The 18,456-nt window shown below is 58.3% G+C and overlaps 1 protein-coding gene across 1 annotated transcript; it reads right to left on the reverse strand.

The window, feature by feature from the left end:
- Positions 1-10,881: 10,881 nt before the first annotated feature.
- On the reverse strand, positions 10,882-12,135 carry NKX3-2 (NK3 homeobox 2). The gene is made up of 2 exons (XM_062574922.1): positions 11,683-12,135; positions 10,882-11,357 (listed from the first exon to the last, which is right to left on the reverse strand). Exons 1-2 carry the CDS (start codon positions 12,089-12,091, stop codon positions 10,882-10,884), a joined length of 885 nt encoding a protein of 294 aa, XP_062430906.1. The 5' UTR covers positions 12,092-12,135.
- Positions 12,136-18,456: the final 6,321 nt, after the last annotated feature.

An 18,456-nucleotide genomic window follows, 5' to 3' on the forward strand; every position in this document is an offset into this window, starting at 1 on the left:
GCGGCAGCCGGCTCTGCAGCTCCCCGGCCCGGGCCGCCGACTTCGCCTGCGGCGTGTTTCGGTCTGCGGGAGGATCGGGCGATGCGGACCTCTCCGAGGCGAGACACCCTCGCTCCTGGTAGTCAATCGGCACTAGCTAACTTGCAGTGCCGTATTTTTGGCACGTAATGGGCGGATTTTTTCCATCTCCTTTCTATCGAACTCTAAGGCTAAGAACACAATTTGTTTAATTCTTGGGAAAATTGCGATAACATCACAGACATACCGTTAAAGGTTACCTACAAACATACCTCCTAATCAAAATACCTCTTTGGGAACCGAGAAACCTCAGGCAGGCAATCCCCGCTAGTCTTAATTTTAAGACTATAAACGGAGAGAGTCCTCCTCTTTCTTCGTTAAAAAAGACTAATTCTACGGTTAAAGAAACACATTTCCTCATCTTCAGGTGTCCAAAGGAGGGTTGTTTGGGAAACCGTTTCGCATTAACCGCCTCCCCCCTTCCCCCCCCCCCCCCCCCCCCGGGTTCACGGCTTTGGCTCACGGCTCGCAGGGCGGGCACGGAGCTGGGCCGGCGGTGCGCAGCCGGGGAGATGCGGCAATCAGCAAGAGCCACCTCACCGATGCCAAAACCTTCTCGCCACCCTGAGCTATCATCTGACCGTAAACATTTGCCACGCAGCCCTCCCCTCCTCGGGCACCCGTCCGGGAGTTTCGCCTTTGAGGAGCACACGGGTCCCCCAGAGCCTCTGCGCCGCCCGAGGCTCCGGGCAGCAAGACTGCTGCTCGCCGCTGCCTTCGGAGCGAGCAGCAAACCGAGCAAGCAAACAAAACCAATAAGCAGGAGCTGTCGGGGTTGGGCCGGTTTTAAGCTTGCGCAGGGAAAAGCTGGCTGTGGGGAGCGGCGAGCTGCCGAGTGGGTTGGTTAGGAGGCGCGCCGGGGAGGCAGTGCGGGGGCAAGAGCCGGGGACCCCCCGGGGCGGGCCCCGAGTGTGTCACCACGCCGGAGACCGCCAGCCCTCAGTCAGATCTGCCTGTCCCACTGGAAACACGCGTGACCCGGGGCTGGGCCTCGCTGTCGCTGTAAATAGGCCTTGTGCTGCCTAGGAAAGCATTTTACCCGAGGGAGAGAAAAATGCCGCTTCAGCATCTCCCCTTATTTCCTCCTTCTACAGCTGTGACTAGGATATCCAGTCAATTATTCATGCCAGAGAAAATTCGTCATATAGCTCTTTCAATATAGAAATATTTTGGAGGTTTAAAAAAAAAAAGAGAGCGATACCATCCCTGCAGATCTTTAAAAGAGCAGAGTTTCTGTTTTTGCAACACTTGGCACGGACGTTGTGCCTAACTATAGCAGGGCGCTCCCGTAGTGTGGCGGTTAAAAACAGACGCTGCGGACGCATTCAAAAAAAAATCACTCAGGGTAAATTCTCACCCTGCTGCGTCTGGAAAACTGTCCGGCTGCGTGGAGGGGACCAAGGCACCCGCGCGCGTGTGACCGCCACCTCGAGAGCTGCCGCGACGGCCCAAGCATCGCGGCGCTCCGTGGAGGCAGCGTGGATAAACGGAGCCGCGGCTTATGCTTCGGTAGGTTGCCCCGGAGCCAGCAGAAATACCTTGCTCCATGTGCATCAGATTTCCAGGTGAATTCCCAGGGAATTCTGGTGCACACGATGGAAAGTAACTCCGTGCCCTTTCGTTTTACTCCTGGTCCTCCCCACCATCCTTTCCCCCTTCTCCCACTATAGGACAGGTCAGGGCTTGCATCCCGACGTCGAGGAAATGCAGGGCTTGCCGCCTGCGCTGGGAGTCCGTCTCCTTTCTCCTTGCTTGAAGACACGGTCCTTCCCGGCTCGCGTCAGCGGCAGCGCCTGCGGGAAGCCGGAACAGCCCGCCAGGGCGCCTCTGACTTTCGCATCGACCCAGTTTCTTAGCCGGGGCTTCCTCCGCGTCTTAACCCGGCCTCCGGGCCGGGACCGCGGGGAGCCCCCGGGCGGGCTCCCGCCTGGCGGGAGGGCGGCGGCGCCGGCTGCGCCGCGTGTTCCCTGCGTGGGGCACAGGGCGCGGAGCCGGCCCGCGGAGCTGCCGTCGGGGGGGGGGGGGGGGCGCCGAGAGCGGAGGGCCGTGCTCCGGCGGCCTGGGGAAGGGCCGGGCTGGGGGCTCGGGGGTGGTGACATCCCAGGTGCCGGCCCTCCCTCGGAGGAGAGGGGCTTCTTGCGGCAGATGTCATCAGGGCCTCGCCGCCGAGCCCGGCGCGTTTCAGCCACATATGGTGGGTGGATTTAGGTGTCAAAAGCCGGCGAATTAGAAATGGTAATTGTCCGTCATTATGGGTGAAACGCGATCTATCACAACAACTGGAACATGTCTGGGCGCTAGCAAAAATAATTTGAATGATTAGCGATCATTATGGATGTCAAGCAGCGTCCATTAAGTTGTATGAAGAAATTATCCTTGACGTGCGAAATCAAACTACAAATACACAGGCCTGGCATTGAGGAGACCCTCCCTGCTGGGCCGCGGGGAGGCCGGGAGCAGCCCGGCGGGCGCTGGCAGGGCCCCGGCCGGGTCCTGCCGCGGAGAGGCGCCGAGGCGGCCGCGCTCGCCGGGTCGGGGCGGCCGCGCTCCCGCCGCCCCCGCCGGGGCCAGGGCCGAGCCCAGGGCCGGCGGGGCCCCGCGCACGGAGAGGGTCGGGACGGAGGCGAGGCAGGGGCGCTTTGTCGCTCAGAAGCGTTTTGGCTCAGAAAGGCAGGCGAGGAATAGGGAAGTGCGCTGGATGCGGCGTGTCCCGTGCAGCTCCCAGGTACCTTCCAGAGGAAAGAGGCAAGGAAGGAAACGATGGGTCCTGGACCTCATAGGAGGCGTCCTGGAAAGTGTCGTCTTCCAGGGAACGGCTCCATCCCCCGTGGCTGCTGCAGTCCTTGGCAGGAGCGGGCGCCCGGAGCCCCGCTCGCTGCGCAGCGCAGTGCAGCGCCCGCAGCCTGTGCCGCCGCGCTCACTGCACCGCGCCCGCCTCACCCCACGGCCCTGCCACCGCTCTGGAAACGACAATCTTTCCGAGACGAGATCAGTTTACAAACATTTTCCACTTTTGCAAAGGCTGATTTTTTTTTCCCCTGAGATAAAATATCTTCCCCCGCTCCTTTTTAAGTCCTCCCCTTAAGGCTAGGGTGAGCGATAGGATTATAGGATTTCTTTCTGCACACTCTCCCTTCGGTTCTAACGTTTCTTCAGCAAAATCTTTTGCTCACACCGCAATCAAAACTGGATATTTAAGTAACTTTGGGAATTATTTGATAAAACTATGCTATGCTGATCTCCCGGGCCATAGTCTGCCACGGGCATTTAAGCAGAAATCCCCAAGGTCCTCAAATCCACAGTGCAGACTTAGTTTTTTAAAGTGATGCACAAAAGCTGTTTCCTAAGAGCGAGGGAAAACGGTCGAGTCTTCTAGACGTTTTCTTAAATCTCAGAATTCGGGCAAATCTAAGACAATTAAAGGCACCTTCAGAGACACTTGACAAAATGACAGGCTGCACCCCAGCAGAGTCGTGTTTAAAACCAGGAAAATTAAGGCATATCTTATTTTCTTGCCTCTACTGCTGGGGGGGGGGAGGGAGTAAAATGTCCGTAGATGTTTCCCGTTTGTGTTTATTGTTTACTCTTAACTGGAAAAGAAGAACCACGAATCATCGTTATTTTTTATTGTTAGCTATGGCTAAAATATTTCTTTGCCCTGTTCAGTTTTAAGTTCCGTGCAACAGTGCAGAGCAGAGATGCAACACCGTCACTTCGGTAAATCTGTTCAAGACATCCGCCAAGGAGGAAAACGGATCCGCGGCTTCTTCGCGGTGCATTTCGAGAAGTGCACCCCGCCGTCTGCCCTGCCTCGGGGTGCAGTTCCTACAAGCATCCTGCGGCCACGGTCACTTTTCGCTCGCATTTGCCAAAAGATAAATCCCCGACACAATCTGCCTCTCGTTTTGCTTCTAGCTGTCACAAGCAGCAGAGCCCGCACAAACCTCGCCGTGAAAGCCAGGCTCACCCGGCAGTGAGCCGAATTCCCTTCCCTTCCCCCTTTTAAGTGTAACACGGCGCAGGTCCGAGAGCAATGTGTATTTTCCCCTACCCTGGGGAAAAGCAAGGGCGTCTCGCCATCGGCCGGCTTTAACGGGGAGCTGAACATAGATGCCGAGCAAGGCTGTCAAAGCGAAATCTCCCGTCAGAGCTAAAAGGCAGGGTTAGCTCTGAAACAGCAGAGAGCTGAAACGGTGCTTTTCTGAGCCGCTTGTAAGATTTGCTTTCCCCATAGGGCAATTTAGGGAACGAAGCAGGAGCCTGTGCCCCGAGCAGCGGGCTCCCCCGGCGCCCCTCCGCCCGCCCCGCTGCCGGTGCCCGCTCCCCGCACGGATGCCCTCTAGCCCCGAGGAGCTGAAAACCAGCCCCGTGCTTGCTTTTCCAATCTTTCTACCGTTTTCCAGCTCGGATTTTGTGTGCGATGAGAACCCGTTTTATGGCTGTTCTTGCCACGTCTGAACCACTGCTTTGATTTTCAGTCGGCCGTTTATGAAAAAGCTGCGTGCAGCGCTTTCAGCTCGATGTCTCAAAAAAAAAAAAAAAAAAAAAAAAAAAAAAAAAAAAAAAGCCTTGTTTGCAATACAGAAAACCCTATTACACTATTACACTGATTTATATTTTATTAACTTTGTCCTTAGTCTGGCGGGAGGGACCCCACTCACCAGTCCCGGTGGTCACTTGCACCCTTTCTGTAACGAGCAGGTAGTCACGGCAGGCACCACCCGCCTGCGCCCTAGCAGCAGGGCAACCCCTCCGCAGCCCGTCGCCTGACGGCTCCCAGAGCCGAGCTGTTGCGGGAGAGCAGGCATTTTCCCGGGCTCTGCTCAGATGCATTTACGTTTAGCAGAGGATCCGTTGCCGTGTGCCAGCAGTGTGTTTCGGGAGCCCAAGCGCCAGCCTCTCTGCCAGTGAGTCAGATTTTAAGCAAAAAGCCCCGGGCGCACCTGAGAGCCCAGCGTCAGCGTAACCCGGAGCTCTGCAGCCACCGCTGCCCGGTGTTACTCCCAAGCATGGCAGGAGTGCCCCGACAACTGCGATAACCGCCAGGATCGCTAGTGACCGGCTTTGTGGCTAAGGTGTCTCCCCTCTCCAGCACAGAGCTGGGGCCCTGCTCACCGCCAGGGAAGGAGGCAGGGGTGGCTCTTCAGCCGTCCCCGAGGGCTCTGGGCAGCTCACTGCTCCCAGCCCCGCAAGAGCAAAACTCCTTTGCTCTCAGCAGCGGTTTTCCCTCGCCCCTGCCCCGGGACCCGGCTGAGATCTGGGCAGAGTGGCGTTTGCAGCAGCACACGGGCGGGAGAGTGCAGCCGTCGGCCGCGGTCTGCACCGGGCTGCGGCCAGCCCACGGCCACGATTGCCTCCCGGGAGGGCCGGGCATGAACTCGCTCTCCCGCTCAGCTCTGCGGGCCTCCCTCCTGCGGGAGCGTGCCGATTAACATAACTCTCCCCTCCTTCTAAAAAAAATGAATGATGATACATAGAGTGTTAAAAAAGCACAAGTCTCGCTCGCAGGTGGGATCCCCCATGCCCCGCTCCCGTGTTCCGGCAGGGCAGCGGGCTGCAGCTCCGCGCAGGCTGCCGTGCACGGAGCTGCCCGGGACCGGAGGAAAAACGCGGCCGCCCCCGGAGGCGCCTTTCGGTGCGCAGGGCCTTGCGGACGGCGGTGCCGGCCTCGCCGTCGGGCCGCGGGGGCCGCGGGCCGCCTCGCAGGGCAGCGGCCCGGGCACGGCCTCCGCACCCGCCGGAAAGCCCAGCTCCGCCGCGGGACTCAGCAGGGAAATAGTTAATGGCCTTCTCACTGCTTCGTGCTGCTGCTCACCGCAGCAGCACACCACGCTAAGGCAGAGCCCACTTTTGGGGGGCTTTCGGGCAGGCAAGGGTTCGCCAGGACTGGCAGCGGGCGCAGACCCAGGATGCGGCCGGGGCCGAAGGAGGTGCCTCCATTTTTTTTTTCTTTTTTTTTTTTTTTTTTTTCCGTCGTGGTGGAAAAACTCAAGTTCGGGGCTGCCTCGCTGGAGCCACTGCTGCCATGGCATGGGGCTCTCCTGGCGCGGACTGTTCAGCTTTTCCGCGTCAGCCTGCCCCGACAGGGCAGCAGCTCGCCGTTGCCCGCAGCCCGGGCCCCCCACACCCAGGCAGGCCCCCCCGCACCCCGGCAGGCGCCAGGCTGCCCGTGCCCCTCGCTCAGCCGCGCTCCCAGCGCTTCCCGGCCCCGCGTTTGGCTCCCGAGCCCTCCCCGCGGAGCTGTGTCCTCCAGACGGCCTTGGTGCTGCGGACGGGAAACACCCGGTGATTCCTCCCGTCTGTCGGCAGAGGGGCCGGAGGCCGCCTCGGAACCCCGCGTGGGGAGGTCGGGTCGGGCGGGGGGGGGGCCACGGGCCTTCCCATGCCCCCGGCGGGCGGCGCGGGGCCGTCCTCGGGGCGGGAGGAGCGGAGCGGGAAAGCGCCGGCCCGAGCCGCTCGCCTGCCGGGGGAGAGGGCACCGACCTCCGCGCCACCTTTGCTCCCCGCTCCGCGGAGACTCGAGGGGCCGCGCAGGTGCCGCGCTGCCAGGGCGGGCGCGGGCGCGGGGCTGGGCGTGGGGGCGGCGGCGCGGCACCGCGCTCCGCGCTGCGCGCCGGGGCAGGTCTGCTCCGCGCAGGGCAGCTTGTGCCCCAGAGCTGCTCTTTTTTTTCCTGGGGAAGCACCGCTAATTCCTACCCGAGAAGCCCAGTGTGCGTGCGTGGTGGTGAGGGGGAAAATCTGCGTGGTTTCCTGTTTTATTGCCCTGTGAGCGAGCGGGAGGTATCTAAATATAGGCAGGCTGCTGGCTGCAGAGTTAGCCTCTACGCCTCTGCGAGTGTTTAATACACAAACACAAGCGCCTATGGAGACATATGCAAAGATATACACAATTTACATTATATTTCAACAATCGAATTTCTCGTAGCTGCGGTAGTTCTCTCTCTGTCTTTTATTATTATTGCGAGTCTTTTTTACTTCTTTAAAAATGTAACTTGTCAATGGCCGGATGGAAATTCATTCCCACGGGTTCTCTACGTATTCGAGATTTGGAAAGGAGACCGACGCTGGGGTGTATCATTAGGAAGATTATTTTCATTTTGCAGCTGTGGACGTGCTGATGAGCTGAATGTGTGTTCAGAGAGGGTTAGGGGAATGGAGAAAGGATGCTGGGGTCCAAATTTTTCTGTCAACTTAAACGGTGAAAATCCAAAATAATTTCTTTGACCTTGATACAATCACACAGAATTTACTGGGTATTTTGTCGGGTAAGAAAAGACAAAAAGTCATGGTGTTTACTTTATATTTTAAAATATAAAGATATCAATAAAAAACAGGAAAACAAATACCCCCAAACTCCTGTAAATTTGCATTACAATTATCAATTTATTTTTTCCGATGTAAAATAGCGACATTTCCCAAATATCAGATTTTGTCATTATCAAACGAAAACACTCACGATATTTAAACATTCGATATTAAAAATGGTTCTAACTTCTCAGTAACTCACTAGTGTCATCTTTTTCAGCAATTGCTGTCTTGAGTAAAATGCATCTTAGTTTCTCAGGATTCAAAGAAAAATAGTTTGACACTTTATCCTGCGTTTGTGTTATAACCCAAAGAATAAAGCCCCGGGGAAGGTCTCATGATCGACGCTTTCTTTTCATATCAGGCCATTTCCTACAGCGCTACATCCATCAGCAAGCACGAACAAAAATAGTAAAACGCGGTGACCAACAGGAAAAAGAAGACTTCGAAATAATCCTCTCCCTAGATCATGGAGCGCAACAGCAACAACAGCCAGCTTCACCGAAAGCAGCTCCCTTCATGCAGCCTCCCCATCCCTGCCGGGGCCAAACCTTCCGCTGCTGTAAATTGTCCCAGTTCATCGGAGTCATTGAAGTCAGCGTCCCTCGGGTTGCAATCTAAACTATTTTGGGATGGACACGGGGGTGCAGGCAGAGAAAAAGCCCCGGGGGCAAGAAGAGGAGCAAACAGTCCTTTCTGCGGGGTAGCACCTTCACAAGTGCCTAGAGGGCTTAGTCCTTTGAGCTAAAACTTTTATTTTCCCAGGAGGGAAGTGATCGGAAAGGCGGAAGAAAATATCTAACGGGTGGAGGAGAGGAAGAAAAAAAAAAAAAAAAAAAAAAGGTTTCAGGATCGACCCTAAGAAATGTCATTCCTCCCTGCATCGGCCAAGATCGTCGCTAAAACGCACCCTCCCCCTGGCTTCAAACCCACCGGGACGGCGAGATCTTGAGTGCGCTCCTTTCGCGAGTGAGATTGTCAGCACGCCTGGAGTAATAAAAACAAAAACAAAACAAGCCCCGAGATGCCAGGAGGACTGACGGCTTTGGAAGCAGACAGCTCACCCCGAGCCGCCGGTGGGGCCGGGCATTGCCCCCCGGGAGCCATTCACCCGTTCCGGAGCCGGCGGGCGGGCGCAAAGCGGCCGGGGGGACCGTGCCCGGAGCGGGGGAGATGCCCTCGCAGGGCAAGCGGCCGCAGCCCCAGCACGGCTTTCCCGAGCCGCGGGAGAGCGGCGTGGCGTGGCGTGGCGTGGCGACCAGGGTGGGCCGGGGCAGAGGGGGCGGACGAGGACGCAGCTCGGCGGCCTCGTGCAGAGGGGCGCAAGGACGGCGGCACAGGCTGCCCGCGGCTGGCCGGGGACGAGGCTCTCGGCGCCGCTAGCAGCACCGCCTTCCTTTGCTCGGTTTCCATCGGCGGAAAGTCCGCGCGACCCCGCGGGGCAAGGGGTGGCGGGAGAGAGGCGGCAGCACCCGGGCGAGGCGGCTGCCTGCAAGCGGGGTCGCGGAGCGCTTAACCGGCGCGGCGCACCGCGGAGCAGGGCCGCGGCCGGGCCCGAGCCTCCCCGGCGGCTGCCGCGCTCGCACAGCGGCCCCGCGGCCTCCCCGCACCGGGCCCCGGCAGCGGCTCCCGCAGGCCGGGCAGAAACCAGCGGCGGGGCCGTGCGGCCGCCACCGCGCAGGAGGCCCAGGTTTGCTGCGGAGACTGAAGGCGGTTCACTTGCAGGCGGGAGGCTGCCCCAAGCGGCTGCTGCAGCTCTGCTTGGATGCAAACGGCTTTGGCCGTTTCGCTGAGGGCCGGGAAGCCCCCGCCGGGGCGACCCCCAGCTCCGCGCCCGGGGCCTCCGCCGCGGGCCCCAGCGCCCGGGGCCTCCGCTGTCCCGACTCCGGCAGAGAGGAAACGAACGGCCGAGCCAGGCACGCTCCCCGGGAGCGGACAAGGCTTTTGACCGCGGAGCGGTCTGTGAAAGTGAACTTAGGCCGGGGGCAGCGGCTGGACCGCCTGTCCCGGCTCGCCTACGCGAAAAGCCCCTTTTCTGTTCCTCTGCTGCGCAGAGGCTCTCCCGGCCGCGCCACCTCCTCAGCGTAACTGCAGCAGCTGTGAGAGAAACCCACGGCTCCTTCTCCGCAGCGGCAGGAACCGTCCGTACCCTGAACACACATTATCGAGTACCTCCTACCACCACCGGCCCGAACATTCAGCTCCGGTCCCTGGGCCCCCTCTGCCGCCGCGGGGCCGAGCCGCGCCGGTGCCGCCCGGTGCCGCGGCGCGGGGAGCAGCGGGCGAGGCGGCGGCAAGCGCAGCGGGCCCCGCGGCGGGGGCTCCCCGCCGCCGCCGCCGGCCACGGCCTGAGCTCCGCGGCAGGAGGAGTCGCTGGGGAAATCCGTGTCAGCTCTTAGAAACGACACAAGCGTCGGAGCTAGGTGTTAAACTAACGTTTATAAATTAAAAAAAAAAAAAAAAAAAAGTACAGCGAGTAGCTTACAAACATTCACAATTCATTTGAAGTAAATAATCTAATTGAGTGCACAGTGCCGTTAAAAGAGAAAGGGAGAAAAAAAAAGTGATGAGTTAACTTGAAAAAGAGTCTGTAATTACATTGCTGAGCAGATCAGAAATCCCGCCCCAAAGGAGAGATCTCAGAAAAACTGTAGAAGGCACTGATGGCATTAAAATTCCCTATTACATCGATTTCTTAAAAAGCCTGACTAGAAATATTCACATTGAATATAAAAATAATAACAACAACAACTTTAATACAACTGGAAAGTGCGAAAAATCTGTAACTCCTCCCTCCCCCAACACGGAAAGATCTCAGGAAAGAGAAAAAAGAAGTCTTGAGTTTTGATACAAGTCTCACCCTTTTGTGACATATTTATCCTTTGCCAGGGATCATGGTGTACAGGAATAACATGGACAACAAGAGCAGGGGGGATCTGAAAGAGGCTTCCTTACATTCAGCACCATACAAGGCACACTTAGTTTACAACGAGTTGGAAGAGCAAGGACTCAGACGTCAAAAATAATCTTCCTTACAATCCACCGAGGGAGTCCTTGATCTCCTCTTCTGAGTTGCTTTTGGTTTGTTTTTCCTTTTCTCTCCTTTTTTTTTTTCCTCTCTCTCTCTCCCACATAAGATCGTGTCTCTACCAATCCGAAGCGAAACGAAACAGACAAACAAAAAGTCTACACCAAATACACCGACAGCATGGATACCATGAACTAGTTGTGCCGAACTGCAAGCGTCCTCGGCTGGTGGGGTGGGGTGGGAGCCGCAGGGGGGGGCTGGCCAAGCAGTCCTACGCTGGAAGAGGAGCGGGTGAGGAATCATCCAAATAATATTAATAATAAAAATAACAATAAAATAATAATAAATACTGTCCAAGGCAGCGGCGGTGCCGGATCTGCGGAGCTGGAGGGGCGACAGAGGGGAGCTTGGTCTCCTGGCTGCCAGTGTGTGTGTGGGGGGGGGGAGGAAAGCGTGTGGGGGGGGGCCTGTCACTGGGTGCCGGCGGCTGCGGCGCAGGTGGACAGAGCCCACCCGGGCAGGCAGTAGTAGGGGTAGTAGTAGGAGGGCTGCAGGGAGAGCAGCGAGGGCGGCCGCAGCACCTCGCCGGGGTGATACTGTCTCTGGTCGTCGCGCACCAGCACCTTGACGGCCACCTTCTTGGCGGCGGGGGCGGCGGCCAGCAGGTCGGCGGCCATCTGCCGCCGCTTGGTCTTGTAGCGCCGGTTCTGGAACCAGATCTTCACCTGCGTCTCGGTGAGCTTCAGCGAGGCGGCCAGGTCGGCCCGCTCGGGCCCCGACAGGTACCGCTGGTGGTTGAAGCGCCGCTCCAGCTCGAAGACCTGCGCGTGGGAAAAGGCCGCGCGGGAGCGCTTCTTCCGCGGCTTCGGGGCCGCCGCCTCCTCCTCCCCCGACAGCAGCTTCCCGCACTTGCCCGCGCCGTCCTCCTCCTCCGGCGGGCTGCGATCTGCGGGCAGGGCGAGAGCACGGCGGTCACGGCGGGCAGCCACCGGCACCCCCCGCCCGCGGCCCCGCGGCGCGCCCGGAGCCGCCGCCGGCCGCCGCCCGAAGGAGCGGGGCTGCCGAGGGGCCTTTCCCGCTCCCTTTAGCGGAGTCCCGGCTGGCCGCCCAACGTCTGCCGGGGCCCCGGGCCCCGCGCACGGGGAGGCTCGGCGGGGGCCGGCGGAGAGCCGCGGCCGCCGGTGCCCCTCGCTCGGCGCGGCGCTCCCGCCCCCCCCCCCCACCCGCGGCGCGGAGGCTCCGCGGGCGCAAGCGGCCGGGGCCGCCCCTACCTGAGACGGCGGCCGACATCTCGCTGTCGCTGAGGCCGGCGGCGTCCCGCTCCGCCGGCTCCCTGGGCTGCGGGGCCGGCCGCACCCCGGCCGCGGCCGCGGCCTCGGCGGGGCGGGCGCTGCCGCCGGCGCCCTCCTCCTCGGAGCGCCGCTCGCCCTCGGGGTCCTCGCTGAGCGCCGAGTCCGAGTCCCAGCCCGCCGGCGGGCGGGCGGCGGCGGCGGCGCGGGCGGCGGCGGGCGAGGGGAGCCGCGGGCCGTCGGCGGGCGCCGCCGCGCCGCAGAGCCGCCAGCCGCTGGCTCCCGCCGGGGGCGGCGGCCGCGCCGCCGAGAGCCGGGCGCGCTCCTCCTTCTTGTTGAGGATCGCCTGGATGGAGAAGGGCGTCAGGGCGCTGCCGCCGCGGACGGCCATGGGCCCGGCGGCGGCGGCCCCGCTCCAGCAGCAGCGAGCGCGCCGCGCCTTCAGCTCGGCGACCGCATCGCCGCCTGCTGCCGCAGCCGCCGCAGCCGCGCCGCTGCGCGGCCCTTCCCTGCCGCCGCGGGGGGCAGCCCGTCTGCGCCGCGCCCGGCCCGCGCGCCCATAGGGCCGGGGCCGCCGCCGCCGCCGCCGCCGCGCGCTCCGCCGGGCGCCGCCGCGGGTCGCTGCCGCCGCCCCGCTCTGTCCCGCCCCGCCGCCGCCGCCGCCTTTTCTGCGGCCGCGGCGCCGATCCTCGCCTCGCCGCGCGGCCCCGGCCCCGCGCCGTCCCATTGGGCAGGCCGCGCGCGGGGCGCCCGCTGATTGGCCCCGCCGCCGCGGGGCTGCGCGCGGCGCGCCGAGCGGGGGCGCCTTAACCCCTGGCGGCCCGCGCCGCCCCCGCGCCGGGCGCCGCGCCGCCGGGGCCGCCCGTGCGCGCAGCGCAGCGCGGCGCTGCTCGCCAGGGCTGCGGGCGGCCGGGTGCCCCGCTGCCGCCGCGGCCGGGCCCGGCGAGCGCTGCCTCCGGAAGGGGGGCGCGCGGGGCGGGCAACCGCGCCGGGGAGCGCGAACAGTGCGCCTGGTGCGTGCCCCGCGAGGAAGAGCCCCGCGGCACTGTTCGCCTCGCCGTCTTCCGGGGCCGTCAGCCGCGCCGCAGTGAGGGCTGCGTGCGCTCCGCAGCTTTGCGTTGCGGGGAGAAGCTCCCAGGCTTCTGGCTGCTCGCTTTATATGTGTAATTCCAAATATCGTCAGCTATTTTCTAAAATGAGCTTTTTACGACTTCGTTTGTTTAAAAATTACGGTCTTTTCACATTAGTTACAGTCTCTGGCCAGTGGGACTTTTAAAGTCCGTTTCATGATGGCAGCTTTTCCCAGATAAAAGACTGCGCTTCTTTTCGAAACAATTCTTCCCCTGAAAGAAAGCGGTTCTAAACAAGAACCTTTTGGAAACTATTACGTGCACGTAAAATTGTATAAATGCAGCTTATTGCGAAAACAACACTGTGTCCCAAACATGATCCTTTTCTTTATTTCCACCATTACCGACATGCTGATGAAATAACCGAAGACTATCAGCGAGGGAGGGTATTAAGCATGGACCTAAAAAATGAAATGCCAGCACTTTATGACCTTGATTTCTTGGTGCTGGGGAGACGAGGCACCGTGGATAGAGCATATCAAAGTGACACCCGCTTCCCCCGGGCTCGGCTTCGCTCTGTGACACAAATACATATGGTTTTACATTAACCTGCTGCCTTGGAGGCATGGATCCACCTTCAACGTTTCCTTACTTGATCGAGCAGACATCAGCGTCTGTTTGCAGTCGACGACGAAGCCACGGTAATTGATTATCAACGACTCTGGCACGAAAGAAAGGTTTTCAAACATCATTCTTACCAGAAAATAAATGAATAAAATAAATAAGCCTGCTTTGATACACAGCATGAAGCCGAAGAGCATCTTTGCTTGATTCAACGAGAACAGGACTTATCTTTTTGAGCAAGTTCAGCCCGTTTTAACAAGCTTCCTTGGGCTCATTTATTATCTCATTTTTTTCCCCATCCAGGGATTTCTCCATCGGTTTTGACATGCGAGACATCGGTGCAACGAAACACTCAGGAAACATCCAACGGGGTTTTTTTCTTAAAGCGATTGGGGAGGGGGGGCGTAAGGGGCGCTGGGGAACCTGCGTGCGGGACGTGCAGGAAGGGTGCCCTATGCGGGCGGTTCAGGGGGTGCTGAGCAACCGCGCTCTGAAACCGGGGCTGTGTCCGCAGCTGCGGGGGTGGCAGGGAGGAAGGGGCAGCGCTGCTCAGGCGCGGCGGAGCCGCGGCTTTCCGCAGCGCTGCGCGCGGCGTCGCGGGCTCCGCTCAGGTGAAGCCGCGGTGCCGAGAGCTGGAGCCGCGCGGGCGGCTCCGCGGGGCTGCGGGGAGGCGAGAGGAGCAGGAGGAGCAGCTCCTTCTGCTCCAGCTTGCCCCCGAGCTCAGGCAGTTTCCAGCCCACGAAGTCCGTGAGGTACACGGCTGCGCGTCCAAGCTCTTGGAAATACCTGCGGTTAGTTCACAATGGCTGTAATTCTTGTTTGCTAATTTAGCAAGCCTGCCTCGCAGCCGCCCCCGTTTGTATTTTCCTTTCTTTTTCTCCTTTGTGTGTGTGTGTGTGCGCGCGCGTGTGTGTTAATCTCCCCTCTACACTCACACACACAGAGGCCTCCGTATCCTGGGTCGATCTCTGCGCTCTCTTCCCGACCAGAAAACAAGCGTTTGGAGGAGGAAATGAGTGGGGAGGAGAGCGAGCAGCAGCGGCGTAAGGCGCAGGCAGCGGCGGAGGGAGCGGGGAGGCCGCCGGGGCCGGGGCCGGGTGGTCCCGGGGCCGCGAGCCGCCCGCTGGCCCCACCGCAGCCCCCGAGGAGGGTCGGGCGGCGGCACGGGGGGCGGGGGGGGGGGGAAGCGGCGGCCCCGGCAGTGCTCCGCACGCACCGCCCGGCCTGGAGGGCTCCGAGCCGCCCTCAGCCTGGAAGCTGCGGGGCAAAACCGCAGGGCGAGGGCTCCCCGCCCGGCAGAGGCTCCGCGAGGGCCCGGCGCGGCCCCGCCGTGCGGCAGCGCGTCCCGCCGCCGCCGCGGGCGGGCGCGGAGCTGCCCTCTGAGTGCGAGAGCGGAAACTGGACGTAAATCCTCCCCGCGGGAGCAGGCTGGAGCGCTGCGGCCGCTGCCGCGCAGCCCGGGCAGCGTGAGAAACGGGCTCGTCCGCGGCGCGACGGCTTCCACCTCTCCCCCATCCGTGGTACGGGCTCGCCGCTCCCCCCTGCTCTGCCCCAGCCTCTGCCAACGATAAACACGCATGCGGCCGGAGCCGCCGCCTTACAGATGGGATCGTTAGCCAGAGCGAAACCGCGCTGTAATGGAGAAAAAAAAACAAGCCCTGCCATGCCGCGTAATTACATCCCCGTGGGCACTCCGCTGCGGACCCCCGGCGCCCCCTCCAGCACCTCATCCTGTACCCTACCGAGGAGTCCGGCTTGCCTGCCCCCTCACCCTGTCTTTTCAGACCTCTCCGGGAAGTGCGGGAAAAAAAACATTTGATTTCGCAGTGGAATGGGAAGCGCCGCCGCGGAGCCCGGCCGGCCCGGCCGGCAGACGGGCTGCCCCACCTAGAGGCGTTTCTGCGGCACTGCCCGGCGTCGGGCTCCGTCGGGCACGGGGCGTTTCTGCGGCACTGCCCGGCGTCGGGCTCCGTCGGGCACCGGGCGTTTCTGCGGCGCTGCCCGGCGTCGGGCTCCGTCGGGCACCGGGCGTTTCTGCGGCACTGCCCGGCGTCGGGCTCCGTCGGGCACCGGGCGTTTCTGCGGCGCTGCCCGGCGTCGGGCTCCGTCGGGCACGGGGCGTTTCTGCGGCACTGCCCAGCGTCGGGCTCCGTCGGGCACCGGGCGTTTCTGCGGCACTGCCCGGCGTCGGGCTCCGTCGGGCACGGGGCGTTTCTGCGGCGCTGCCCGGCGTCGGGCTCCGTCGGGCACGGGGCGTTTCTGCGGCGCTGCCCGGCGTCGGGCTCCGTCGGGCACCGGGCGTTTCTGCGGCACTGCCAAGTCAAAGTACCACTTACCCACATGAAGAAGACAAATGTCGCAGAACTGTTAAAAAGAGACTTTGTAAAGAGCGCGTGCAATATGGTGGTGTATAAAGAAAGCTAGATGGTTCTCTGGATGGGAGCAGCCCAAGCTGGGAAAAGGCAATGCTACAGCCTTTCTTCCAGAGGAGAATTTGCCCAACTGGCAAATTAATTAGGGATGTGGCCCACTGTGTCCCAGCTCTTGGGCACTCCTGGAGCCAGGCCAGCCAGAGGAAGGAGTCTCACTTCCGTCCCGGCTATCTTTTCCAGCTCCAAGGGAGGCCACGCTGTTTCGCAGCCAAGGGCTACCCCATGTTGAGGCCCTCTGAACAGCAGTTCCCAAACTGTGCATGGGAGCAGTACCTATGCCATGCCTAATCAAAGGTGAGTTTTTTTTCCTACACAGAAGCGCTCTCCCCAGACTTGTCCCTTGTTTGTCTCCTTTCTAGAATCTCCTGCAAGGTCCCATAGGGGCTTAAGTAGAAGATGGCAACAGTACAAGCAGAGCTGCCCCCTGCAAAGATTTTTCAGCCTCTGGGACCTTGTCAGTGCTGGGGAAGATCTGGTTCGTGGTTTTTACTTTGGCTGTGCTCCTCTTCAGACTGCAGCAAGGTAATGTAGAAGTGTTTTGGACAACTCACTGATTTCAAAAGAAAATTGCAGGTTATCTTCTTTTCAGGAAGATTTATTTTTATTTCTTAAGTAATACCTGATTTCCAAGTGAATGTCACCTTAGCTACAGGGTAGGTCACGTTTGTACACCTCTAAAACAAGTTCCAGGAAGGATTGCTCCTTGTGCTTCAGGGAGATGCTGCATAAGTAACTGCTGCAACAGTCAGCCTTCAGGTTGTTTCCTGTGATCAATGCCAGGATCCTGTGTCATTGCTGAGACATCAATTGTAAGGTATCCCTCCTTCAGTGAGAGAAGGATATATCTCCTACAATTATGATAACTGTTTTAATGATTTTTAGAATCCAAGTTGTTAAACCTGAGGAACATGCAAATATAATGCTGATAATGAGAATTTTAATCTTACTGACTTAAGAAAATCTTACTAAATCAGCTCAGTAGGTTTTAATAGCTGGCATGCCATCTCCTTCTTTGCTCATATACCTGATATGGGAAAAACCTGTATTCTTTTAAGGCTGGGAGACTCAAACACAAATATTTCTGTAGTAGTTTACAACCAAGAAAGAAACATCTGAAGCTTACTGGTTATGTGTGTATGGGATGACCCAGTTTGACCCAGCTTTAGTGCTCAGAGCTGCTGTTTCGGGGTGGGGGGGGAGAGGGAAGAAAGAAAGTCTTCTTCTTGGTGCTTCATCTTTGCAACAAAAAGAGAAAGCCTGGTATGCAGAGTACCAAGAAAGAAAACAAAACTACCAGCATTTCATTTTCAGCATTGCATGGCAATATTTGTCTCATATTATTGCTATTTGACCCTGAAAAAAAGAAGAAATACAAATTACCTATTTAAAATCACCAAGCTCCCAACAGAAAGGGAGATGTATATTCATTTCTCAGCTGAGTGCTTCAGAGGCCACTAGCTGCAGACATACTGAGAGCCTTGTTTTCCGCTGTATTCAGGCAAGATGATCATTTGAAATAAATCTCCTCTTTGATTCTTTCCCTACTTATTACTACATTTTCTACTACTCAAGTAAATGGTATCTTCCTTACTTTCTGAGATATTTTTCTGTAGTACAGAAATAAAACTTTGAGAAGATTAACCTGACATACTAATAAAAAGCAATATAGCATATTCAAAGGGCCACATGGATTTTGTAATCATTAATTAAAGCTTTTCCATTTTTCTGTGAAATAACTATTCTGATATTTAGCTCCTGTGCTTAGCTTTTCATCTGTTTCAAGCCCCTTTAAAAGGAAAGAGAGTATACTATTTATTTGCACTTTTTAATAGGAAAATTGAAATAGAAACAGATTCAGTGACTTGTGCCAAAGTCATTTATGTGTGAGAGTCACTCATGCAGACCAGCTCTCAGTATCTGGTCTATCTACTAACTCTGAACTCCCTCCTATAATTTGCTAGAACATTTTAATGAGCAGTCACTACATTATAGTAGATGCATTGCCATGTGCAAGTGCCTAGGCTCCTGAGAGTGCTCCTAATAGCGATTAATCCTTTGGTGTTTACTGGGCACTAGTAAACATGGACACTAGTCCATATTTCCTTTACCATTGCTCTTTTGCTCCTCAATGTATAATTAAGTAATAACCCTCCCTTTTTTTGGGGGGGGGGGAGGAAATAGTTGAGTTCACTTTTCACCTATGACAGACTAATTGGGTAATTAAATCAATGATTATGTTGGGGCAATTGCTTATATGTTCTTATTGCTTCTGACATGTATATAAACCTGTTTTCCTCTCAGGACACTGGAATTGTTTGCATTTATAAGGTGCTTTCAAATCTTTATGTGAAAGCCATATCTTTATTGTTAGTAGGTCAGTAGTCATCTTATGTGATTTTTTTCTTTCTACTATTCATATCAGGAATAGACATGCATCAGAGGTAATATCTGAGAGTGTTTGGAGTATATCCTTTGTAAATTCATGTATAAATTTTATCCCCAGAATTCAGAAACTTCAGGATTTGGTGTCAATGGCTCATTCATATCATATCATTTTAGCACTGCATAGGAAGTCTAAACTATGGAGAAGGGAAGGAATTAGGGCACAGAATTTTCTGAGCAGTTTTTTA

Source organism: Rhea pennata, chromosome 4 (assembly GCF_028389875.1).
Source record: "Rhea pennata isolate bPtePen1 chromosome 4, bPtePen1.pri, whole genome shotgun sequence".
NCBI classification, from domain to species: Eukaryota; Metazoa; Chordata; class Aves; order Rheiformes; family Rheidae; genus Rhea; species Rhea pennata.

Bases quoted from the DNA above. Each gene is read 5' to 3' on its own strand.
- NKX3-2 (XM_062574922.1), bottom strand. From the start codon at position 12,091: ATGGCCGTCCGCGGCGGCAGCGCCCTGACGCCCTTCTCCATCCAGGCG. The intron at 11,358-11,682 runs GTAGGGGCGGCC...CCCTGCCCGCAG, and splicing joins GATGTCGGCCGCCGTCTCAG to ATCGCAGCCCGCCGGAGGAG.